The 18,630-nt window shown below is 43.2% G+C and overlaps 2 protein-coding genes across 15 annotated transcripts in view; one reads left to right on the top strand and one right to left on the bottom strand.

Annotated features, from left to right (window-relative positions):
• CHEK2 (checkpoint kinase 2) overlaps positions 1-12,093 on the bottom strand; it is a 48,639-nt gene extending 36,546 nt beyond the window's left edge. For 4 of the 10 annotated variants that reach the window (XM_086682163.1, XM_086682164.1, XM_086682170.1 and 1 more), the window contains exons 1-2: positions 11,625-12,093; positions 9,368-9,698 (exon numbers count right to left, since the gene is read on the bottom strand). In XM_086682163.1, the coding sequence (XP_086538289.1) occupies positions 9,368-9,698; positions 11,625-11,690 (397 nt within the window). In that variant the 5' untranslated portion in view covers positions 11,691-12,093. Of the gene's footprint in view, positions 1-9,367; positions 11,065-11,416; positions 11,507-11,624 lie in introns of those variants that run through there. The other 6 variants (XM_086682166.1, XM_086682168.1, XM_086682167.1 and 3 more) reach the window with 6 other exon arrangements.
• Positions 12,094-12,179: 86 nt separating this feature from the next.
• The window catches only part of HSCB (HscB mitochondrial iron-sulfur cluster cochaperone), a 31,223-nt gene continuing 24,772 nt past the window's right edge, over positions 12,180-18,630 (top strand). For 4 of the 5 annotated variants that reach the window (XR_015242370.1, XM_086682173.1, XM_086682172.1 and 1 more), the window contains exons 1-4: positions 12,180-12,415; positions 14,117-14,213; positions 14,564-14,653; positions 15,270-15,414. Coding sequence is in view for 4 of the 5 variants with exons in the window: in XM_086682173.1 (XP_086538299.1) it covers positions 12,180-12,415; positions 14,117-14,213; positions 14,564-14,653; positions 15,270-15,414 (568 nt within the window). In the remaining variant the exon portion in view is untranslated. Of the gene's footprint in view, positions 12,416-14,116; positions 14,214-14,563; positions 14,659-15,269; positions 15,415-18,630 lie in introns of those variants that run through there. The other variant, XM_086682174.1, reaches the window with a different exon arrangement.

Here is an 18,630-nt window from a genome sequence, read left to right as displayed (position 1 = left end):
ATAGTAATGAAGCCTTGTAATCTTGGGTTAAGCAATGCCTTCTTAGATATGACACTAAAAGCACAAGTGACAAAAGAGAGAAATTGGCCACAATTCAAGTTTGAAATTAGTGTATCAAAGAACATCATCAAGAAAGTGAAAAAGAAGGGCACCTGGGAGGCTCAGGCAGTTGAGCACCCAGGTCTTGGTTTCAGGTCATGATTTCAGTTCATGAGTTCAAGCCCCATGTAAGGCTCCGCATTGACAGTGCAGAGTCTGCTTGAAGTTTTCTCTCTCCCTGTCTCTCAAGATAAATAAATAAACTTTAAAAAAAGATAACAAAAAAGAAACCCAAAGAATGGAAGTAATATTTGCAAAACATATATCTGATAAGGGATTTATATCTAGAACATATAAAGAACACTTACAAATCAGCTATAAAAAGGGGCGCCTGGGTGGCTCAGTTGGTTGGGTGACCGACTTTGGTTCAGGTCATGATCTCACAGTTTGTGAGTTCAAGCCCTGCGTCGGGCTCTGTGCTGACAGCTCAGAGACTGGAGCCTGTTTTGGATTCTGTGTCTCCTCCTCTCTCTACCCTTCCCGTGCTCACACTCTGTGTCTGTCTCTCAATAATAAATAAACGTCAGGGCGCCTGGGTGGCTCAGTCGGTTGGGCGTCCGACTTCGGCTCAGGTCATGATCTCGCGGTCTGTGAGTTCAAGCCCCGCGTCGGGCTCTGTGCTGACAGCTCAGAGCCTGGAGCCTGTTTCGGATTCTGTGTCTCCCTCTTTCTCTGACCCTCCCCTGTTCATGCTCTCTCTCTGTCTCAAAAATAAACGTTTAAGAAAAAAAAATTTTTTTTAAATAAACGTTAAAAAAATTTTTTTTTAAAAATCAGCTATAAAAAGATTAAAAATCCAATTAAAAATTAACAAAGGCTCTAAATAGAAATTTCTCCAAAGACTATATAAAATAACCAACAAACACCTAGAAAATGTTCAATTATCATTAGTCATCAGGAAAATGCAAATCAAAACCACAATGAGGGGTGCCTGGGTAGCTCAGTCGGTTAAGTACCTGACTTCAGCTCAGGTCATGATCACAGTTTGTGAGTTCAAGCCCCACACTAGGCTCTGTGATGGCAGTGCAGAGCCCACTTCAGATCCTCTGTCTCCCTCTCTCTCTGCCCCTCACCCGCTCATGCACACACACACACTCTCTCAAAAATAAACAAACATTGGGAATGCAAGCTGGTGCAGTCACTCTGGAAAACAGTATGGAGGTTTCTCAAAAAACTAAAAACAGAACTACCCTATGACCCAGCAATTGCACTACTAGGCATTTATCCAAGGGATACAGGTGTGCCGTTTCGAAGGGACACGTGCACCCCCATGTTTATCGCAGCACTATCAACAATAGCCAAAGTATGGAAAGAGCCCAAAAGATAGATGAATGGATAAAGAAAGTGTGGTATATATATACAATGGAGTATTACTCGGCAATCAAAAAGAATGAAATCTTGCCATCTGCAACTATGTGGATGGAACTGGAGGGTATTATGCTAAGTGAAATTAGTCACAGAAAGACAAAAATCATATGACTTCACTCATATGAGGACTTTAAGAAACAAAACATGAACATAAGGGAGGGAAACAAAAATAATATAAAAACAGGGAGGGGGACAAAACAGAAGAGCCTCATAAATATGGAGAACAAACTGAGGGTTACGGGAGGGGTTGTGGGAGGGGGGATGGGCTAAATGGGTAAGGGGCACTAAGGAATCTACTCCTGAAATCATTGTTGCACTATATGCTAACTAATTTGGATGTAAATTTAAAAAATAATAATAAAACAAGTTTAAAAAAAAAAGAAGCTAAACTAAAATAAATAAATAGATAAACATTTAGAAACAAAAATAAAATTTAAAAAGCCCAATGAGATCATTTCACACTAGAATGACTATAATTAAAAAGACACATAGTAAGTTGGGGCAAAATGTAGAGAAGTTGAAACCTTCATACACCGCTGGTGGGAATATAGAATGGTGCAGCTGCTGTGGAAAACAGTTTAGTGGTTCCTTAAAATATTAATCATAGAGTCTTCCATGGGAAGCTGTTGAAATGGGAGTCCCCTAAGCTCACCTCATGTCAGACACAACTAGATAACCCACATTAGTGTAAATAACTCAGAAAGCAGCCCAAAGATTGGCAGAACAGACCCTCCGCAACTAAATGTAGAAAAGAAGTCATACCGATGAGAGTAGGAAGGGCAGAGATGCAGAAGGGAGTCAAACAAACTTGCAGGACTGTCCATGAGGTAGGGACACCGTAGCACAAAGAAAGGAAAGAAATAGACCCTCACACTGGGAAGCATGCATGAGGAAGAGGAATCCCTATAACATACTGCTTTGAGTTCTTACAATCAGCAGCGATTAACACCTGGAACTTTAAAAAATCAGCAGTCTCCCTGGGAGGGTGAGAGGAAACTGAGTCCTTGCCCTTAAGGAAACAGCACAACAAAGACCAATGCAGAGATACAGCATAGAAGTAGCAATGTGAAAAGTACCTGGGTTACACAGGAAGGACTTTTACTAATCTCAGAACAAATACTGGAGAAGCAGGAATATTTGGGAGACTTCTCTCCAGGAACAGAGTTGCTGATAGGCACCATTTCCCTCCCCCACTCCTTGGCCTACACACAAAAACACCTACAGCTACAGGAACCTGTGTAGCACCAACCCTTGGTACCTAGGTTATTAACAGCACCACATTGCCCCAAGTTCTTCTGTGGACACGCCTGCTCCAGCCAGGCCCAGGCTCTAGGTCCCCTCCCACAGCAGACCTACACACACTTTGCTTACACCATGCACCCATGTCCCCCTGCAGACCTGCCACCCTCTAATAGGCCCTAGGCCGGAACCCGTTCAAAGTGGTGCCACAAGCCTGGCAGTGTGCAAGTAGTCCTGACAAGGGCCAGCGCCACTCCAAAGTGACTCCTGCACTAGGGGGAGGGAAAGATAATAACCACACCAGTCCAACTAGGGCCTCAGCAGTGGGCTGGGAGCAAACATCTGGTCTGACAACAGGCCCCACCCACCAATGAAAGATTCTCAGGGGACAACACATGGAAAGTGACCTGCAGCCTGATGCTACCTCATTTCTGGCAAACACCTGGTCTGACTCAACTGAATCCCTAGGCGGCCTCAAATTGGACCACTAACAACACAGGGACCAGTCCCTGCCCACAACAGGCAAAGACAGCCATCACAGATGACTGGAATGAAGGAAAAATTAGCTCAACCGCAACAGTAGGGTACAGGAAACACACATATGAGACACCCTGAAGCTTCAGGTTCTGTGAACAAGGAACACTGCATTGCAGAGCACTACATGACCTCTTCTTCCTAAAGCCATTACTTTCAAGAGCAGAAGATGTAGCTGACTTTCCTAATACATAGAAACATACACAGTGAGTCGAACAAAATGAGGAGACAGATGAATACTTTACAAATGAAAAAACAGGACAAAATCACAGCAGAAGAGCTAATTGCAACAAACATAAGTAATATACTTGATAGAGAATTTAAAGTAATGATTGGGGCACTCGGGTGGCTCAGTCAGTTAAGCCTCTGACTCTTGATTTCAGCTCAGGTCAAGATCTCACAGTTCATGAGTTTGCGCCCCACACGGGGCTCTGTGCTGACAGCATGGAGCCTGCTTAGGATTCTCTCTCTTCCTCTCTCTCTCTGTCCTTCCCCTGCTTGCACACTCTCTCAAAATTAATAAACTTAAAATAATAATAATAAAAATAATGATCAAAGAGTAGAGGACCTCATGAGAACCTTAACAAAGATATGGAAAATATAGAAAAGATCCAATCAGAGATGAAGAACTCAATAACTGAAATTAAAAATACACTTAGAGGGAATAAATAGCAGACTAGAGGAAGCAAAAAAAATGGATCAACGACTTGGAGGACAGTGTAATGGAAAGCAATCAAGCTGCACAAGAGAGAGAAAAATAATAATTATAAATGAAAGAAGACTTAGGGAACTCAGCAAGACCGTCAAGTGTAATAACATTCACATTGTAGGGATCCCAGAAGGACAAGAGAAAAGGGAGAAAAAGAGAGAGAAAATTTATTTGAAAAATTAACAGCTGAAAACTTCCCTAATCTGGGGAAGGAAACAGTCACCCAGATGAAGAAGGCACAAAGAGCCCCCAACAAAATCAACCCAAGGACTTCCTCACCAAGACACAGCAATTATAAGGACAAAAAGTAGTGGGCACATGGATGGCTCAGTAGGTTAAGAATTCGACTCTTAATTTCAGCTCAGGTCATGATCTCATGGTTCATGAGATTGAGTCCCGTGTCAGCTGTGAGCTGACACTACAAAACCCACTTGAGATTCTCTCTCTCTCCCTCTCTCTCTGCCCATCACCCACTTGCACACACAAGCTCTTTCTCTCTCAAAATGAGTAAATAAATGTTAAAAAAAAAAAAAAAAAGGACAAGAAGTAGTGATACCCAGAGAATTTTAAAAGCAGTAAGAGAGAAGAAAACAGTTACATACAAGGGAAACCCATATGGCTAACAGCTGATTTTTCACCAGAAACCTAACAGGCCAGAGGGGAATGACATGACATATTCAAAGTGCTGAAACAAGAAAACCTGCAGCAAAGAATACTCTAACAAGTCTAGGATTCAGAATAGAACAGATTGTTTCTCAAACAAAAGTTAAGGAATACATGACCATTAAACCACCCCCAAGAAATGTTAAAAGGGACTTTGAGTAGAAAGGAAAGGTCATAAGCAGACCACAGGCAAAGTAAGAAAAGTAAAAAGCACAAAAGCAGTAAAATTAAGTACGACAAAACCTTGCATTGCATGTAACTTGTTCTGTGAGTGTTCCACAAGACGAGCAAACATTTCTAATAAATTTTAACTTGATAAACAAGTGATGTCTTGCAAGAGTAGTACGTGTATGAGTAGTATGTAACGCCAAATGTCACATGATAACAACTGAGCCAATGGTTCTTGAAATTTGCTTTGATATACGAGTGCTTTGGATCACAAGCATGTTTCCAGAATGAATTAGGCTCGCATACCAAGGTTTTACTGTATATCTATAAAAATCAGTCAAAGGGGGGGGCGCCCAGGTGGCTCAGTCCGTTAAGTGTATATATACCCACACACAAATACACACAATGGAACATTATTTAGCCATTAAAAAAGTATGAAATCTTGCCATTTGCAACAACATGGATGGACTTTGAAGGCATTGTAAGTGAAATAAGTCAAAGAAAAACAAACACTGTATAATCTCACTTAAGTGTCTTATATGTAGAATCTAAAACACCTAAACTCGGGGCACCTGGGTGGCTCAGTCGGTTGAGCGGCTGACTTCGGCTCAGGTCATGATCTCACAGCTTGAAGGCTCCTGAGTTCAAGCCCTACATCAGGTTCTGTGCTGACAGCTCAGAGCCTGGAACCTGCTTCCAATTCTGTGTCTCCCTCTCTCTCTGCCTATCTCCTGCTCACGCTCTATGTATCTCTCCCTCTCAAAAATAAACACCAAAAAAAATTTTTAAGTAAATAAATAAAAATAAAAAACCTAAACTCATATAAACAAGAGTGGTGGTTACCAGGGACTGGAGAGTAGGGGAAATGGGGAGATATTCATTACAGAGCACACACTTCCAAGTATAAGATGAATAAGTTCTGGGGATCTAATGTACAGCATGGTGATTACAGTTAATAATATTACATTATATACTTGAAAGCTGCTAAGAGCATAGATCTTAAATGTTCTCACCATAAAAAAGAAATGGTAATTATGGGATGTGATGGAAATGTTAGTAAACACTATGGTGGTAATCATTTTCCAATTTGTAACTACATCAAATTGACACATTGTACACCTTAAATTTACACAATGTTACATGTCAATTATATGTAAAGTTTGGGTAGGGGAGGGGAGGGGAAGAGGACAATTACGAGAGGAACAATTTAAAAAAATTTTTTTTAACATTTATTCATTTTTGAGAGTGAGACAGACAAAGCATGAGCGGGGGAGGGGCAGAGAGAGAGGGAAACACAGAATCTGAAGCAGGCTCCAGGCTCCGAGCTGTCAGCACAGAGCCCGGCACAGGGTTTGAAATCACAGATGTTGAGATCATGACCTGAGCTGAAGTCAGACGCTTAACCGACTGAGCCACCCAGGCGCCCCTAGAGGAACAATTTTATAAATAGATAATGGTGATAGTTGCACATTTTGTGAATGTACTTAATGCCACTAAATTGTATACTTAATGGTTACAGTGACAAAACTTTTTGTTGTATCTATTTTCCCACAATAAAAATAAGTAAACACTGGTGCCTACTGGCTCAATCAGTAGAGCATGCAACTCTCGATCTCAGGGCCATGAGTTCAAGCCCCACATTGGGCACAGAGCTCACTTTAGTAATAATAATAATAATAATATAATAAGCAACATTAAAAATACTTAGGAATACTTTCTTTTTTTAAGTACAAGACTTGTATACTGAAAACTATAAAACATCACAGAAAGAAATTAAAGAATACCTAAATAAATGGAAAAACATCCCATGTTCATGGATTGGAAGACTTAATATTAGATGTCAATAATCCCCAAATTAATCTATAGATACAATGTAATCCCTATCAAAATCTAAGCTGCCTTCTTTGCAGGAAGTGTCAACTTTGTTCTAAAATTCATATGGAAATGTAAGGGACCCAGAATAGTCAAAACAATCTTGAGGGGCGCCTGGGTGGCGCAGTCGGTTGAGCGTCCGACTTCAGCCAGGTCACGATCTCGCGGTCCGTTGAGTTCGAGCCCCGCGTCGGGCTCTGGGCTGATGGCTCGGAGCCTGGAGCCTGTTTCCGATTCTGTGTCTCCCTCTCTCTCTGCCCCTCCCCTGTTCATGCTCTGTCTCTGTCCCATAAATAAATAAAAACGTTGAAAAAAAAATTTAAAAAAAAAAAAAAAAAAATCTTGAAAAAGACGAACAAATCAGGGCTCACACTCTGGATTTCACAACTTACTATAAAGCAACAGTAATCAAGATTTTTGTGGTACTTGCATAAAAGGATAGACAAAGACCAGGGGCATCTGGGTGGCTCAGTCGGTTAAGCGTCCAACTTCAGCTCAGGTCATGATCTCATGGTTCATGAGTTCAAGCCCCACGTTAGGCTCTGTGCTGACAGCTCAGAGCCTGGAGCATGCTTCAGATTCTGTGTGTGTCTCTCTCTCTCTCTGCCCCCCCCCCCCCCGCCCTGCTCATGCTCTGTCTGTCTCAAAAATAAGTAAACATTAAAAAAATTAAAAAAAAAAAGAATAGACATAGATCAATAAAATGTTATTGAAAAGTCCAGAAACAGACCCTCGGATTTATGGCCAAATAATTTTTGACAAGGGTGCCAAGACCATTCAACAGAAAAAGAACAGTCTCTTCAAGAAAGTGCTCAAACACGGGGTGCCTGAGTGGCTCAGTCGGTTGGGCAACTGATTCTTGATCTTGGCTCAGGTCATTATCTCACGGTTCATGAATTTGAGCCCCATATCAGGCTCTGTGCTGACAGTGTGGAGCCTGCTTGGAATTCTCTCCCCTGTTCTCTCTACCCCTACCCCACTCTCTCTCTCTCTCTCTCTCTCTCTCTCTCTCTCTCTCTCTCTCTCTCTCAAAATAAATAAACAAAATAAAATTTGAAAAAAGGATGTGCTCAACTAGGATACTCACATGCAAAAGAATAAATGTGGACCTCTGCCTCATACCATAAACAAAAAGCAACTCAAAATGGATCAGGGTAAGGTCTAAACATATAAAACATCTAGAAGAAAACAGGTGTGAATCAATAACTAATTATGATAGCTCCTTATGGAGCATCATATACTTTATGCTGTTCACCCTATCAGGATCCTCAGATATATGTAATCTCACTTTTAAAAGTGATGGACATTTGCAACTACATGGATGGAACTAGAGGGTATTGTGGTAAACGAAATTAGCCAGAAAAAGACAAATATCATATGCCTTCACTCATATGAGGAATTAAAGATACAAAACAGATGAACACGCAGAAGGGAAGCAAAAAGAATATAAAAACAGGGAGGGGGACAAAACATAAGGGACTCTTAAATATAGAGAGTAGGGAGGGCGGGGCGCCTGGGTGGCTCAGTCGGTTAAGTGGCCGACTTCGGCCCAGGTCATGATCTCGGGGTCCGTGAGTTCGAGCCCCACGTCGGGCTCTGTGCTGACAGCTCAGAGCCTGAAGCCTGTTTCAGATTCTGTGTCTCCCTCTCTCTGACCCTCCCCCGTTCATGCTTTGTCTCTCTCTGTCTCAAAAATAAATAAACACTAAAATAAATAAATAAATAAATAAATAAAGAGAGTAAACAAAGGGTTTCAGGAGGGGTTGTGGGGGAGGGGGGAATGGGCTAAATGCATAAGGGGCATTAAGGAATCTACTCCTGAAATCATTGTTGCACTATATGCTAACTAGTATGTAAATTCAAAAAAAATTTGAATTCAAAAAAAATTTACTAGGATGTAAATTCAAAAAAAAAATTTAAGTAATTAATTAAAAATAAATAAATAATAAGTAAATAAATAAAAGTGATGCAGCCCACTCACCCTTTCTCCCCTTATCTCTGTTTCCCACCCACCATACATCAGCCCCACCCCTATCTTAAAACTATGGCTTAAAATGAGTACAAAATAGCTTCAGATACTTACTTCTCAATTTAAAGTTGTACCTATAAACATTCCTATATTATTTCTCCATTTTCTACTGTTTCTTTTTCAGGTCATCAAAGTTGGACATGAAATAAAGAGTGATAAGGTACAAATAATACATTAATCATTCACTTTTAATATTAAAATGCTATTTCAAACACACACATAGCAAGGCCTTCCTACTGGAATCAGGAAGTGTCAGAGAGGATGAATGTATTTAAACTGCAGGGTTGACTATTTTGAGATAAAATCAAGTAACAGTCAACAAACAGCCTTACATATTCTGAAACTGTAAGAGGGATGTTCTAAAGCTGCCACAGGAGGGGTTAAGTGGTGAAGTTTGTGATGAGTCCAAAACTGTTTGCAAGTTTGAATGAATCAGCATTTTTCTTGGGAAAGGGTCCACTGCTCTCCTCAGACAGACAGAACATTACAGATGCCCAATAACACCTGTTGAAAGAATAAACGAAGGGGGATCCACAGCAAGTGAGAGTCAGTAAACTCCCCCAAAACTGCTTTCTTGGTTCCAACTTTCATCACCTTCCAACTCCGGGATCATTCCAGACGGTCTTAAGCTTTCTGTTACAACTCTCTACAACTAAAATATTACACAATATAACCAAGGGTCTTACCAAGATTGGTGAATCCATCCTGAAGAGCCCACAATCGAGCCCAAGGGGCAGGGACAGGCTCCTCCGGTTCTTGGTCCTCGGGAATCGAACAGAGTTCCTGGGTGGACACCGTGTCTAAGGAGCTCAGAGTCCCCGAGCTGGAATGAGAGGACTGGCTGGATGTGGGTGCTGTGTTGGTGGAAGAGCTGGACGTGCCCTGCGAGTGTGAGGAGGAGCCATGTGTCTGGGAGGAGATGCCTTGAGACTGCGAGAAGCTGCCTTGGGACTGTGAACAGGCACCACTGCCATGGGGCGGCTGACCCTCCACATCCGTCTCCCGAGACATTACGACCTCAAAAATAAGTGGCCAATATAAGGTAAGTTTCAAGGAACAAGACTTGAAGGTCAAGAGTGAAGGACGGACATATTTACATCAGAAAAAAAAAAAAAAATCCGGAGCATGCATGTTCTGCAAGAGTTAAAATTCTAACAGTCTATGGGAAGCCTGCGTGGCTCAGTCAGTTGAGCATCCAACCCCTGATTTCGGGTTAGGTCATGATCTCACGGTTTGTGAGATGGAGCCCCACATTGGGCTCTGTGCTGACATGGAAGAGTCTGCTAGGCTCTCTCTCTCCCTCTCTCTCTCTCTCTCTCTCTCTCCACCCCTCCCCCTCCACACATGAGTGCACACTCTCTTTCTCTCTCTCAAAATCAATCAACTTTAAAAAAAAATTAAATATTTCAAAAATATAGATCTAAATAGATCTATAGTTCTTGTGGGCTGAGGTTGCCATCAGATCACTTTCACCAGATCAGTGTTTTGTAGGGCAGCCACAAACCACAGGGAAAAGAAAGAAAAAAATTATTTGAAGGTTATAAATAAGCTAAAAGCAATTAACTAAGTTGGGGGTGGGAGGGAAGACTGATAACAGCTTACATTCATCTAATTTTTTAATTTTTTTTTTTAATTAGAAATGAAACCTAAAAGGTATTCACTAATACAATCAACACTACACTTAAATGTCATGTTTTGGAACAAGAAAGAAAGGGAATGTTAGTGTGGATTGGAGTAGAAGATGATTAAAGAGAAACTATATACTAACTCACCGCACCACTCAAGAGGTGACCATTTATGTAAAATGTCACTAATGCCCCTCCTCCCCCAAACCTGCCCCAAGACTGTGCAGACCACATCCTGTTTGTTCATTCTAGATTCCTTGACTCCTAACTAAGGGCCAGGCTACTTAATGAGACAGAACACAAAGAAGACTGCTCTAAACAACTCCACCTAGCACTTTGTGATGCTAAGTTACTATGCTCATCTTTTCAGCATCCTAAATGGCCTTCCAGCCCAACAAAATTCTGCCGAAACCATAAGAGGTTCCCACCCTTGTTTAGAATTAACTTGATGGACAGTTTAATAACAGAAATTATAGTAAAGTCAATCCTTAACTTTAAATCCCTAATGTGATTTTTATAAAGAGGGGAGAGGGGCATTCTCTCTTCTCCCCAGATATCCATACTCAGGTATTCCTCCAGGAGAACACAGTAAACATTACTCATACTGACATTTATATAGCTTTCCAAATACAAAGATCCTGATGACTTCTTCTTAAGCCACACCAGTAAGGTGATGCCAGAGCTGAGTACGCCAGCTCTAATACTACCTCGGTCAAGGTTGCAACCTATTTCAGCTTTTTGAGCGAGACTTCTCCACCCTGAAAACTGGGAAAAGACTGTGTCAAGTAGTGGCTGCTATGCTTGCTTATTGGTAAGGGTCCACCAAACGGAAAATACATTACTCTCAGCCATGAGGAGGAAGTATATGGAAAGGTTAGAGGCAAACAAATCTGGAGTAGATAGATCTTGAGGATTAAATGAGATGACACATGAACGTTCCTCCCCCAGCAATGCTTGATAATTGGGAGAACAGAATTCCAGTCCCAAAGAATCAGACAACCGGAAAAGGGTTTACAAGTGTAACACATTTTTTTTTTCCAGATAGAGAAACTGAATCCCAAGGTGGACTGGTGCCCTCCTACCCTCTCCTCGCCAAGCCATCCCACACACTTACTTATGGACACTCGCAGGACATCCTCTTACACAGGTCAGTGTGTTTCCAGTTCCTGCAGCGCCTAGCAGCTAAGAGTGAGTTCTCAATAGGTTTTTTTTTTTCTAAATTGAATCTAAAATATGGTAGTAATTACTAACATGTATATAACTCTTTACAAAGCAACTTCCCTCTGATTTTGAAGAACACAACTTTGTTCTTTCTTACCATGCACGTCTGGGCCAGTTTCAGCTTGTAAGTAACAGGGGAAGTGAACTTCACCTCGAAGTTCATCTACGAAGGAAGACAGTCGCCCACGCGTTCCTCTCCTCCCCCAAACTAAGCTCAAAAACCAAAGTGAAAATTCGGGAGATTCAGCTCGCATCAAGACCCCAAAAACGGGAATCGAACCCCCCAAACACCCAAGAGAAAGTTCCCCACTATGACTCACCGCGTGAGCCCACCTGCAGCCACACAACTCACAGCAGCCGCAGCCAGCACTGTGGCGCTAAACAAGCACATACGAACTCCACCCTCAGCCAATCAAAACAGCCCTCCGCCGCCGCCAGACCAATGAAAAGCAGCCGATGTGGTCGTCTACGCGTAGCCTCAATGCTTTCTGGGAGTTGTAGTTTAATATGAGGAGCGGGATTCCCAGAATCCAGGTTCCCCCGGGTTATCCCGCCCCCTTAGCTGCCCAGCCAATCAGCAGCAGTAGTCTGGTTGGGCCCTCGCTCACGGTTTCCCCCCGCAGGTGACCGTGGCGAGACAGGCCGCGGCCAGATGTGGGGCGGAAGGACCGGCGCCTTGCTCCGGGTGTGGGGGCTGTGGCCCGCAGGGGTCCGCGGGCGGAGACCTCTAGGCTGCAATGCTGCGTCTCTGGCCGGAAACAATTCCCCCCAGTGTTGGAACTGCGGCGGCCCAGGGGTCCCCAAGCGGGGAGACGGGTTCTTCTGCCCACAGTGCCGCGCGCTGCAGCCACCTGACCTCACTCGAGATTACTTCAGCCTCATGGACTGGTACGGAAGGCGGTTTCAGGAAATGCGCCGGGCGAGAGACACATCCGGGACTGGCGAACTAGCGTGGAGGGCCGATCATGCTTGGGAAGGAGAAGGCGGGACCCGTTAGGTCGATGGGCGGAGCCCTAGAGAACTGGGGGCGGGGACTGGGAGGGTGGGATTGCGGCCGGTAAGAGAGGAAATTGAGGGGTGGGCCTAAGGATAGGCTTTTGATCGATAGAGACCAGAATGGAGGGAGGACTGGAAGGGCGGGGATGGAATTCTGGGGGAATTGAAGGAGGCTTCAGTGGAGGGAGGGTTGGGACCTGAGAAGGGAAGCTGAGGGGCGGGGCCTGAGGGAAATGTACTGGAGTGCCAGAGAAAGCAGGCTTGAAGGACAGGGTCAAAATGGTTAAAGTTGGAGTGAGGATTTTCAGAAAGGGGTACTGAGGTGTTATGCAAAATAAGGGAGTAAATGAGCTTCCAGGTTTGTGAACACATGGAGATGTTGGGAGAATAGTGCGCCTAGAGGGCTTGGTTGCTCCCCGGAACTTTCCACCTACGCATCTCTTCCATCTGACTGCTCCTGAGTTACATCCCTTTATAATAAATGGATAATCTAGTAAGAAAAACAAACAAAATAGTGTGTAAAAGCACAGAAAAACTGAACGTTGTGGTCTGAGTCTGAGGGAGAAAGGAGATTTGGAAGGAGAGAGACTGAGAAATGACTTTTTCCTGTTTTCCTCCAATGGTCGAGGAGCTTGGAGAGAGGTGAAGTTTGGACCGAGCCAAACTATTATGACAGGGCAGACTCCACGAATAGAAAGTGAAAGGGACTGGGTTAAAATAAAGTGGGAGACTAAGATGAAGGGACCTGGCCTCTCAAAAGATCGGGTGGGATTCGAAATGGTCCCCTTAACTCTGGGATCTGCCCCTGCCAGTCACTGCATACTTATGATGGGCTGCAGTAACACTATCCTTTAAGTTCTTGGAACACGCCCATCTCGTTCGCACCTCAGGGCCTTTGCATGTTCCCTCTGCCTCTGCATGACTTTTTCCTCTCATCTTTGATTTTTTTTTTTTTAAGTGTATTTATTTATGTGGTGGGGTTGGGCTGGGCAGAGAGAGAGGATCCCAAGCAGCTTCCAGAACACAGGGCTCAAACTCATGAACCCTGAGATAATGACCAAGAGTGTGTCGCCTAACTGTGCCAACCAGGCACCCCTGATTATTTTTCATCATTATTCAGGTCTCAGCTGAAATGTCATCTCTTTGTCCACCACATCTACCCCTTTCTCTGACCTTTTTCTCTTTTTTTTTTTTAATTTTTTTAACGTTTATTTATTTTTGAGACAGAGACAGAGCATGAACGGGGGAGGGTCAGAAAGAGGGAGACACAGAATCTGAAACAGGCTCCAGGCTCTGAGCTGTCAGCACAGAGCCCAACGTGGGGCTTGAACTCACGGACCGCGAGATCATGACCTGAGCCGAAGGCGGCCGCTTAACCGACCGAGCCGCCCAGGCGCCCCTTTTCTTTCCTTTTTTTTTTTTTTTTTTAATTTTTTTGACCCTTTTCTCTTTCACAGCACCTACCACTTTTTAAGGTTATCTCTCTCTCTACATGTTTATTGCATCTTCCCCCATGAGAACAGGAACCAGGCCCACAGTATAAAAATACAAAAATGTTTGAAGCATGAATTTTATCTCCCAATTTCCTTACAGCAACCGTGCCTTCGGAGTGGACACAGCGAAGCTCCAGAATAGGTACCAGCAGCTACAGCGTCTTGTCCACCCTGATTTCTTCAGCCAGAGGTCTCAGGTAGCCTGTGAGCCACCCCTAATCATACCCAAACACTAGTGCGTGGTGGGGTGGGTAGCAGTGGCTTTGCAGTGATGTGATTATCAGAGACAGAGCTAAACAGCCAGCTCCACCCTGGGACAGCTTGACCCCAGACTGCCAGGCCCTGGATCTACCCTGCACTCACAGCTTTTACCTGACTTCCCAGAAGAGTTAGAACCCATCTGTTGAAAATAAAGACAGCTCATCCCACACCAGTTCTACTTTGATGACTTCCTTAGGTGCCGGCCCATCAGTATTTTATGAAACAGTTTGTGAATGTAATGTGGCTATACCGATGGTAATAAGATTATCTTCATCTCCACTAACAGACTGAAAAAGACTTCTCAGAGAAGCATGCGACCCTGGTGAATGATGCCTATAAGACCCTCCTGGCCCCGCTGAGCAGGGGACTATACCTTGTAAGGTGATTTCCCAACCTTTCTATGCGTGACTACATGGTATCCATTGTGCTGTGGGACAGCTGCTCCCCTGTATTCAGCAGAAGAGTGCTTGAGACCTGAGTTAGTCTAGGGACCCAAAAATAATTAGCCTCAAAGATACTGAATGGAGATAGTTTTCTCTGAATACTTGAAAATCTGCTTGCCTGATTGCATTTTTTTTTTTTTACCATTTTCTCTAAATTTCAAGGATTGGATGGTGATGGCATTTAGGGAAGAGTAATTTGGGTTTTTGTTTGTTTGGTTTTTTGGTGGGGAGGAGCGGAGGGAAGAGTTTAGCACCTTAGAATTTTAGGATTTAGTAGAATCTTTACAAATATCTAGTTCAGTCTCCCGAGTGGAGGAATGACTCCTCCAGGGTTACACAGTCTCAGGGAGCAGAGAGGGATCCTGTCCCAGCTCTCTTATGACAGTGTGACTTTCTCATACCCTACCTTCACACTCTCACTATTAAGACAGTTTTTTTTTTTTTTTTTTTTTATGCATGGTATTCTGTTCTGAAGGGTGAGTAGGATTTATGACTCTGGCCACAGTTTCTTCAACTAACCTTACTTTTCTCTGCTTCATGTCCCAATAGCTAAAGCTCCATGGAGTAGAGATTCCCGAAGGGACAGATTATGCAATGGATCAGCAATTCCTCATGGAAATAATGGAAATCAATGAAAAACTTGCAGAAGCTCAAAGTGAAGCTGCTATGAAAGAGATTGAATCTATTGTCAGAGGTAAAAGATAAAATACATGCTGTTTTGAGTACATGCTGTTGTGAGTACATGCCCAAGGTTAAGTGGAGAACAAATATGAAAACTACATATTGGTCATCATAATGATTCAGGGAGTATGTTTTTTCTTGATTATACTGAAAGCAATTTTGTCTGAAGTTTAGACTTGCAACATCCATAGCTTGCTGGAAAGCAGCCTTAAACCAAGAATGTAATAGTATTTTGCAGATTGCAATCCTCCTTCCTACCCATGACATCATTTTAAAAAAATGTTTTTATTTACTCTTGAAGGAGAGAGATAGAACGTGAGTGGGGGTGGGGCAGAGAGACAGGGAGACACAGAATCCCAAGCAGACTCCAGGCTCTGAGCTGACAGCACAGATCCCGATGCGGGGCTCAAACTCACAATCTGTGAGATCATGACCTGAGTGAAGTTGGTTGCCCAGCCGACTGAGCCACCCAGGCGCCCCCGCATGACATCATTTAGATGTTATTATTGTCTCTGACAAAAATAAGTAGGGCTTTCTGTGCACTGACAGTGTGGAACCTGCTTGGGATTCTCTCTCTCTCCCTCTCTCTCTACTCCTTCCCCTGGTAAAATAAATGAATAAAAACTTAAAAAAAAAAAAAAAAAAGAGCCTGGGTAACTCAGTTGGTTGAACGTCCAACTTGGTCTCAGGTCATAATCTCATGGTTCATGGGTTCGAGCCCTGCATCAGGTTCTACACTGACACCTCAGAGCCTGGAGCCTGCTTCAGATTCTGTGTCTCCCTCTCTCTCTGCCCCTTCCCCCCTTGTGCTCGCTTGCTCTCTCTCTCGCTGTCTCAAAAATAAGGAAATATTAAAAAAAAAAAAAAAAGAATAAATAGGCCTTAAAAGTTCATGGAAATGCCCAAGGTCACCTTGCAGAGCAAAGACTGAAAAACTGACTTCTGATCTCATTGCTTTGCTTTCCATCTTATTGCATAGTGTATCAGTCAGGGGTCTCCAGAGAAACAGAACCAATAGTATATATGTATACATGGAGAGAGAGAGAGAGGGAGAGAAAGAGAGAAACCTATTTTAAGGAATTGGCTTACATAATTGTGAAAGCTAGCAAGTCTAAAATATGGAGGGCAGACCAGAAGGCTGGGAAACTCAGGCAGGACTTCTATGCCCACATTATCAAAGCTAATCTTTACTTAAAGTCAACTGGCTATAAATGTTAATCACATCTACAAAATACCTTCACGGCAACATCCAGACTAGCATTTGACTAAACAACTGGACCATAGCCCAACCAAGTTGACACATAAAATTAACCATACCATGTACAAAAGTTTCCAAATTCTCCTGATTGTATAAACGTATGTACTTTCACAAACGTTTGTGGCATGCCTACTATGTATCAAGCATTGTGCACGACACAGTGAATAAGAAACACACAGCCCCGGCCTGTGTCTTCATGGAGTTTATATATTTCAACTCATTGTGTCCAAAATGGAGTTCATGAGCCTCTCCCCTCCCTCCTTAAAAAAACTACTCCTCTGCTGATGTTCCCTAAGTAAATGACACCATCCAGTTGCAAAGTCCAAAACACTGAGGAGGCATTCTTAACAACTTATCCTCCCTTACCCCCGTAGACAGTCATCACCAAATCTCAAAATGCCAACCTTCTAAATGTGACCCAAATCTGTGTTTTCACTGCCAGCACCCTGTTCCAAGCTACCATTCATTCTCACTGGGACAACTGCGGTAGCTCTAGACTGGTCTAGCTGTACCGTCAATCAAATATATTCCTACATTGTGATTTGTGTGATCTTTTGAAACCCAAGTCTAATCACATTACCCTTGGTCTTACTTTAAAATTTAACTGGCTTCCCAGTTAAAGATCAAAGTCTTATGGACTTCCAGGGACCTGTATGGTCTGTCTTCTTCCTCCCAATTGCCTCTCCACCTTAGGCACACAGGCTATTTCTAGTTCTTCATCTGTATCAAGCACCTTTCTACCCTAGGGCCTTTGCACAGGCTGTTCTTTTGCTTGAAACCCTCTTCTACTTCTAGTTAACTCTTCTTCCTCCAGATCTGGGGGCAATCATCCCTTCCTCAGAGAATCCTCAGCAAACCTCTTTATCTATACCTTTTGACAGTGGACACTCCCCCCTTGTAGGACCAATCACAGTTGTAACCTTACTGTTCTACATGAGATTATTTGACCAATTTCAACCTCCCTCCCTCCTTGGACTGGAAGTTCTGCAGAGGCAGAAATTGTATCTGCTTTTTGGTCCCCTCATATCCTCAGCCCGTGGAATATTATTCCACAGGGTATACTGGTGTATAACAGGGGTTCAGTAGATATTGAGTGAATCATGATCAAAGAATTACTTGTTTAAAAGCAGTAAAATGACAATTGGTGAGGGGAGGTCTATCAGCCAGGAGTGTATCAACAGCCTTACACCTGGGTGGTGTTGGGAGAAGAATTCAGTGCTTGCAATTAGAAGCCCCATCTGCACAGCTTTGGAAGGCAGAGGACTATGATGCTGTACTGTAAGGGAGTCTTGGGTGCACTGTCAACACTGCCACTGAATTTATGTGTGACCTTGAGCAAGTGACTTCACCCCTCCAAGCCTCAGTTTCCTTATCTGTAAAATGGAGATAACATCAGTACTGGTTGTTACAAGGATTAAAGTAAATGAAATAAAACAGGTAAAACGCTTAACACAGTGTCTGGCCTGTAGCAGGTGCTCAGTCATTGGTGGGGGTTATTCTAGCCCTAGAGTAAATGTCTGGTTTTGAACAGGTCACTGACCTTCGTTTAGATTAATTCCTAAGTTTCTTTCCTTATAGGCACCTGCTAAGGCCCAAGGTTAGTGAGTGCGTATTCGAGGGCATAGGGCTAGTTAGATCTGGGACAGAACTTCAGAGCCTCTAGACTCCTAAGCCAGTGTTCTTTTGCCAACACCACATTGCCAGTTTCCCGCCACTGTATGGGAATCTGGACACTTGGGGTCTGTTCCCAGCTCCTCCACTCAACTGACCATGTGACCATAGGGCCATCTCCCAATACCTGTAACTGCCTGCAATGCGGATATAACATGTTTGAAAATGCTTTGAAAGCAGGCACCATATAAATGATTGATACTATTTATATCTGGAAAACATACATAAAATTCTTCATTTTCTAATGAAGACCCAGCAGAAACATCAGGTGGCCGCTTCTCTACCTCATTTGGCATCTTC

This window comes from Puma concolor, chromosome D3 (genome assembly GCF_028749965.1).
Source record: "Puma concolor isolate L17-30 chromosome D3, mPumCon1.1.hap2, whole genome shotgun sequence".
NCBI classification, from domain to species: Eukaryota; Metazoa; Chordata; class Mammalia; order Carnivora; family Felidae; genus Puma; species Puma concolor.
This window is presented reverse-complemented; position numbering and strand designations above follow the sequence as displayed.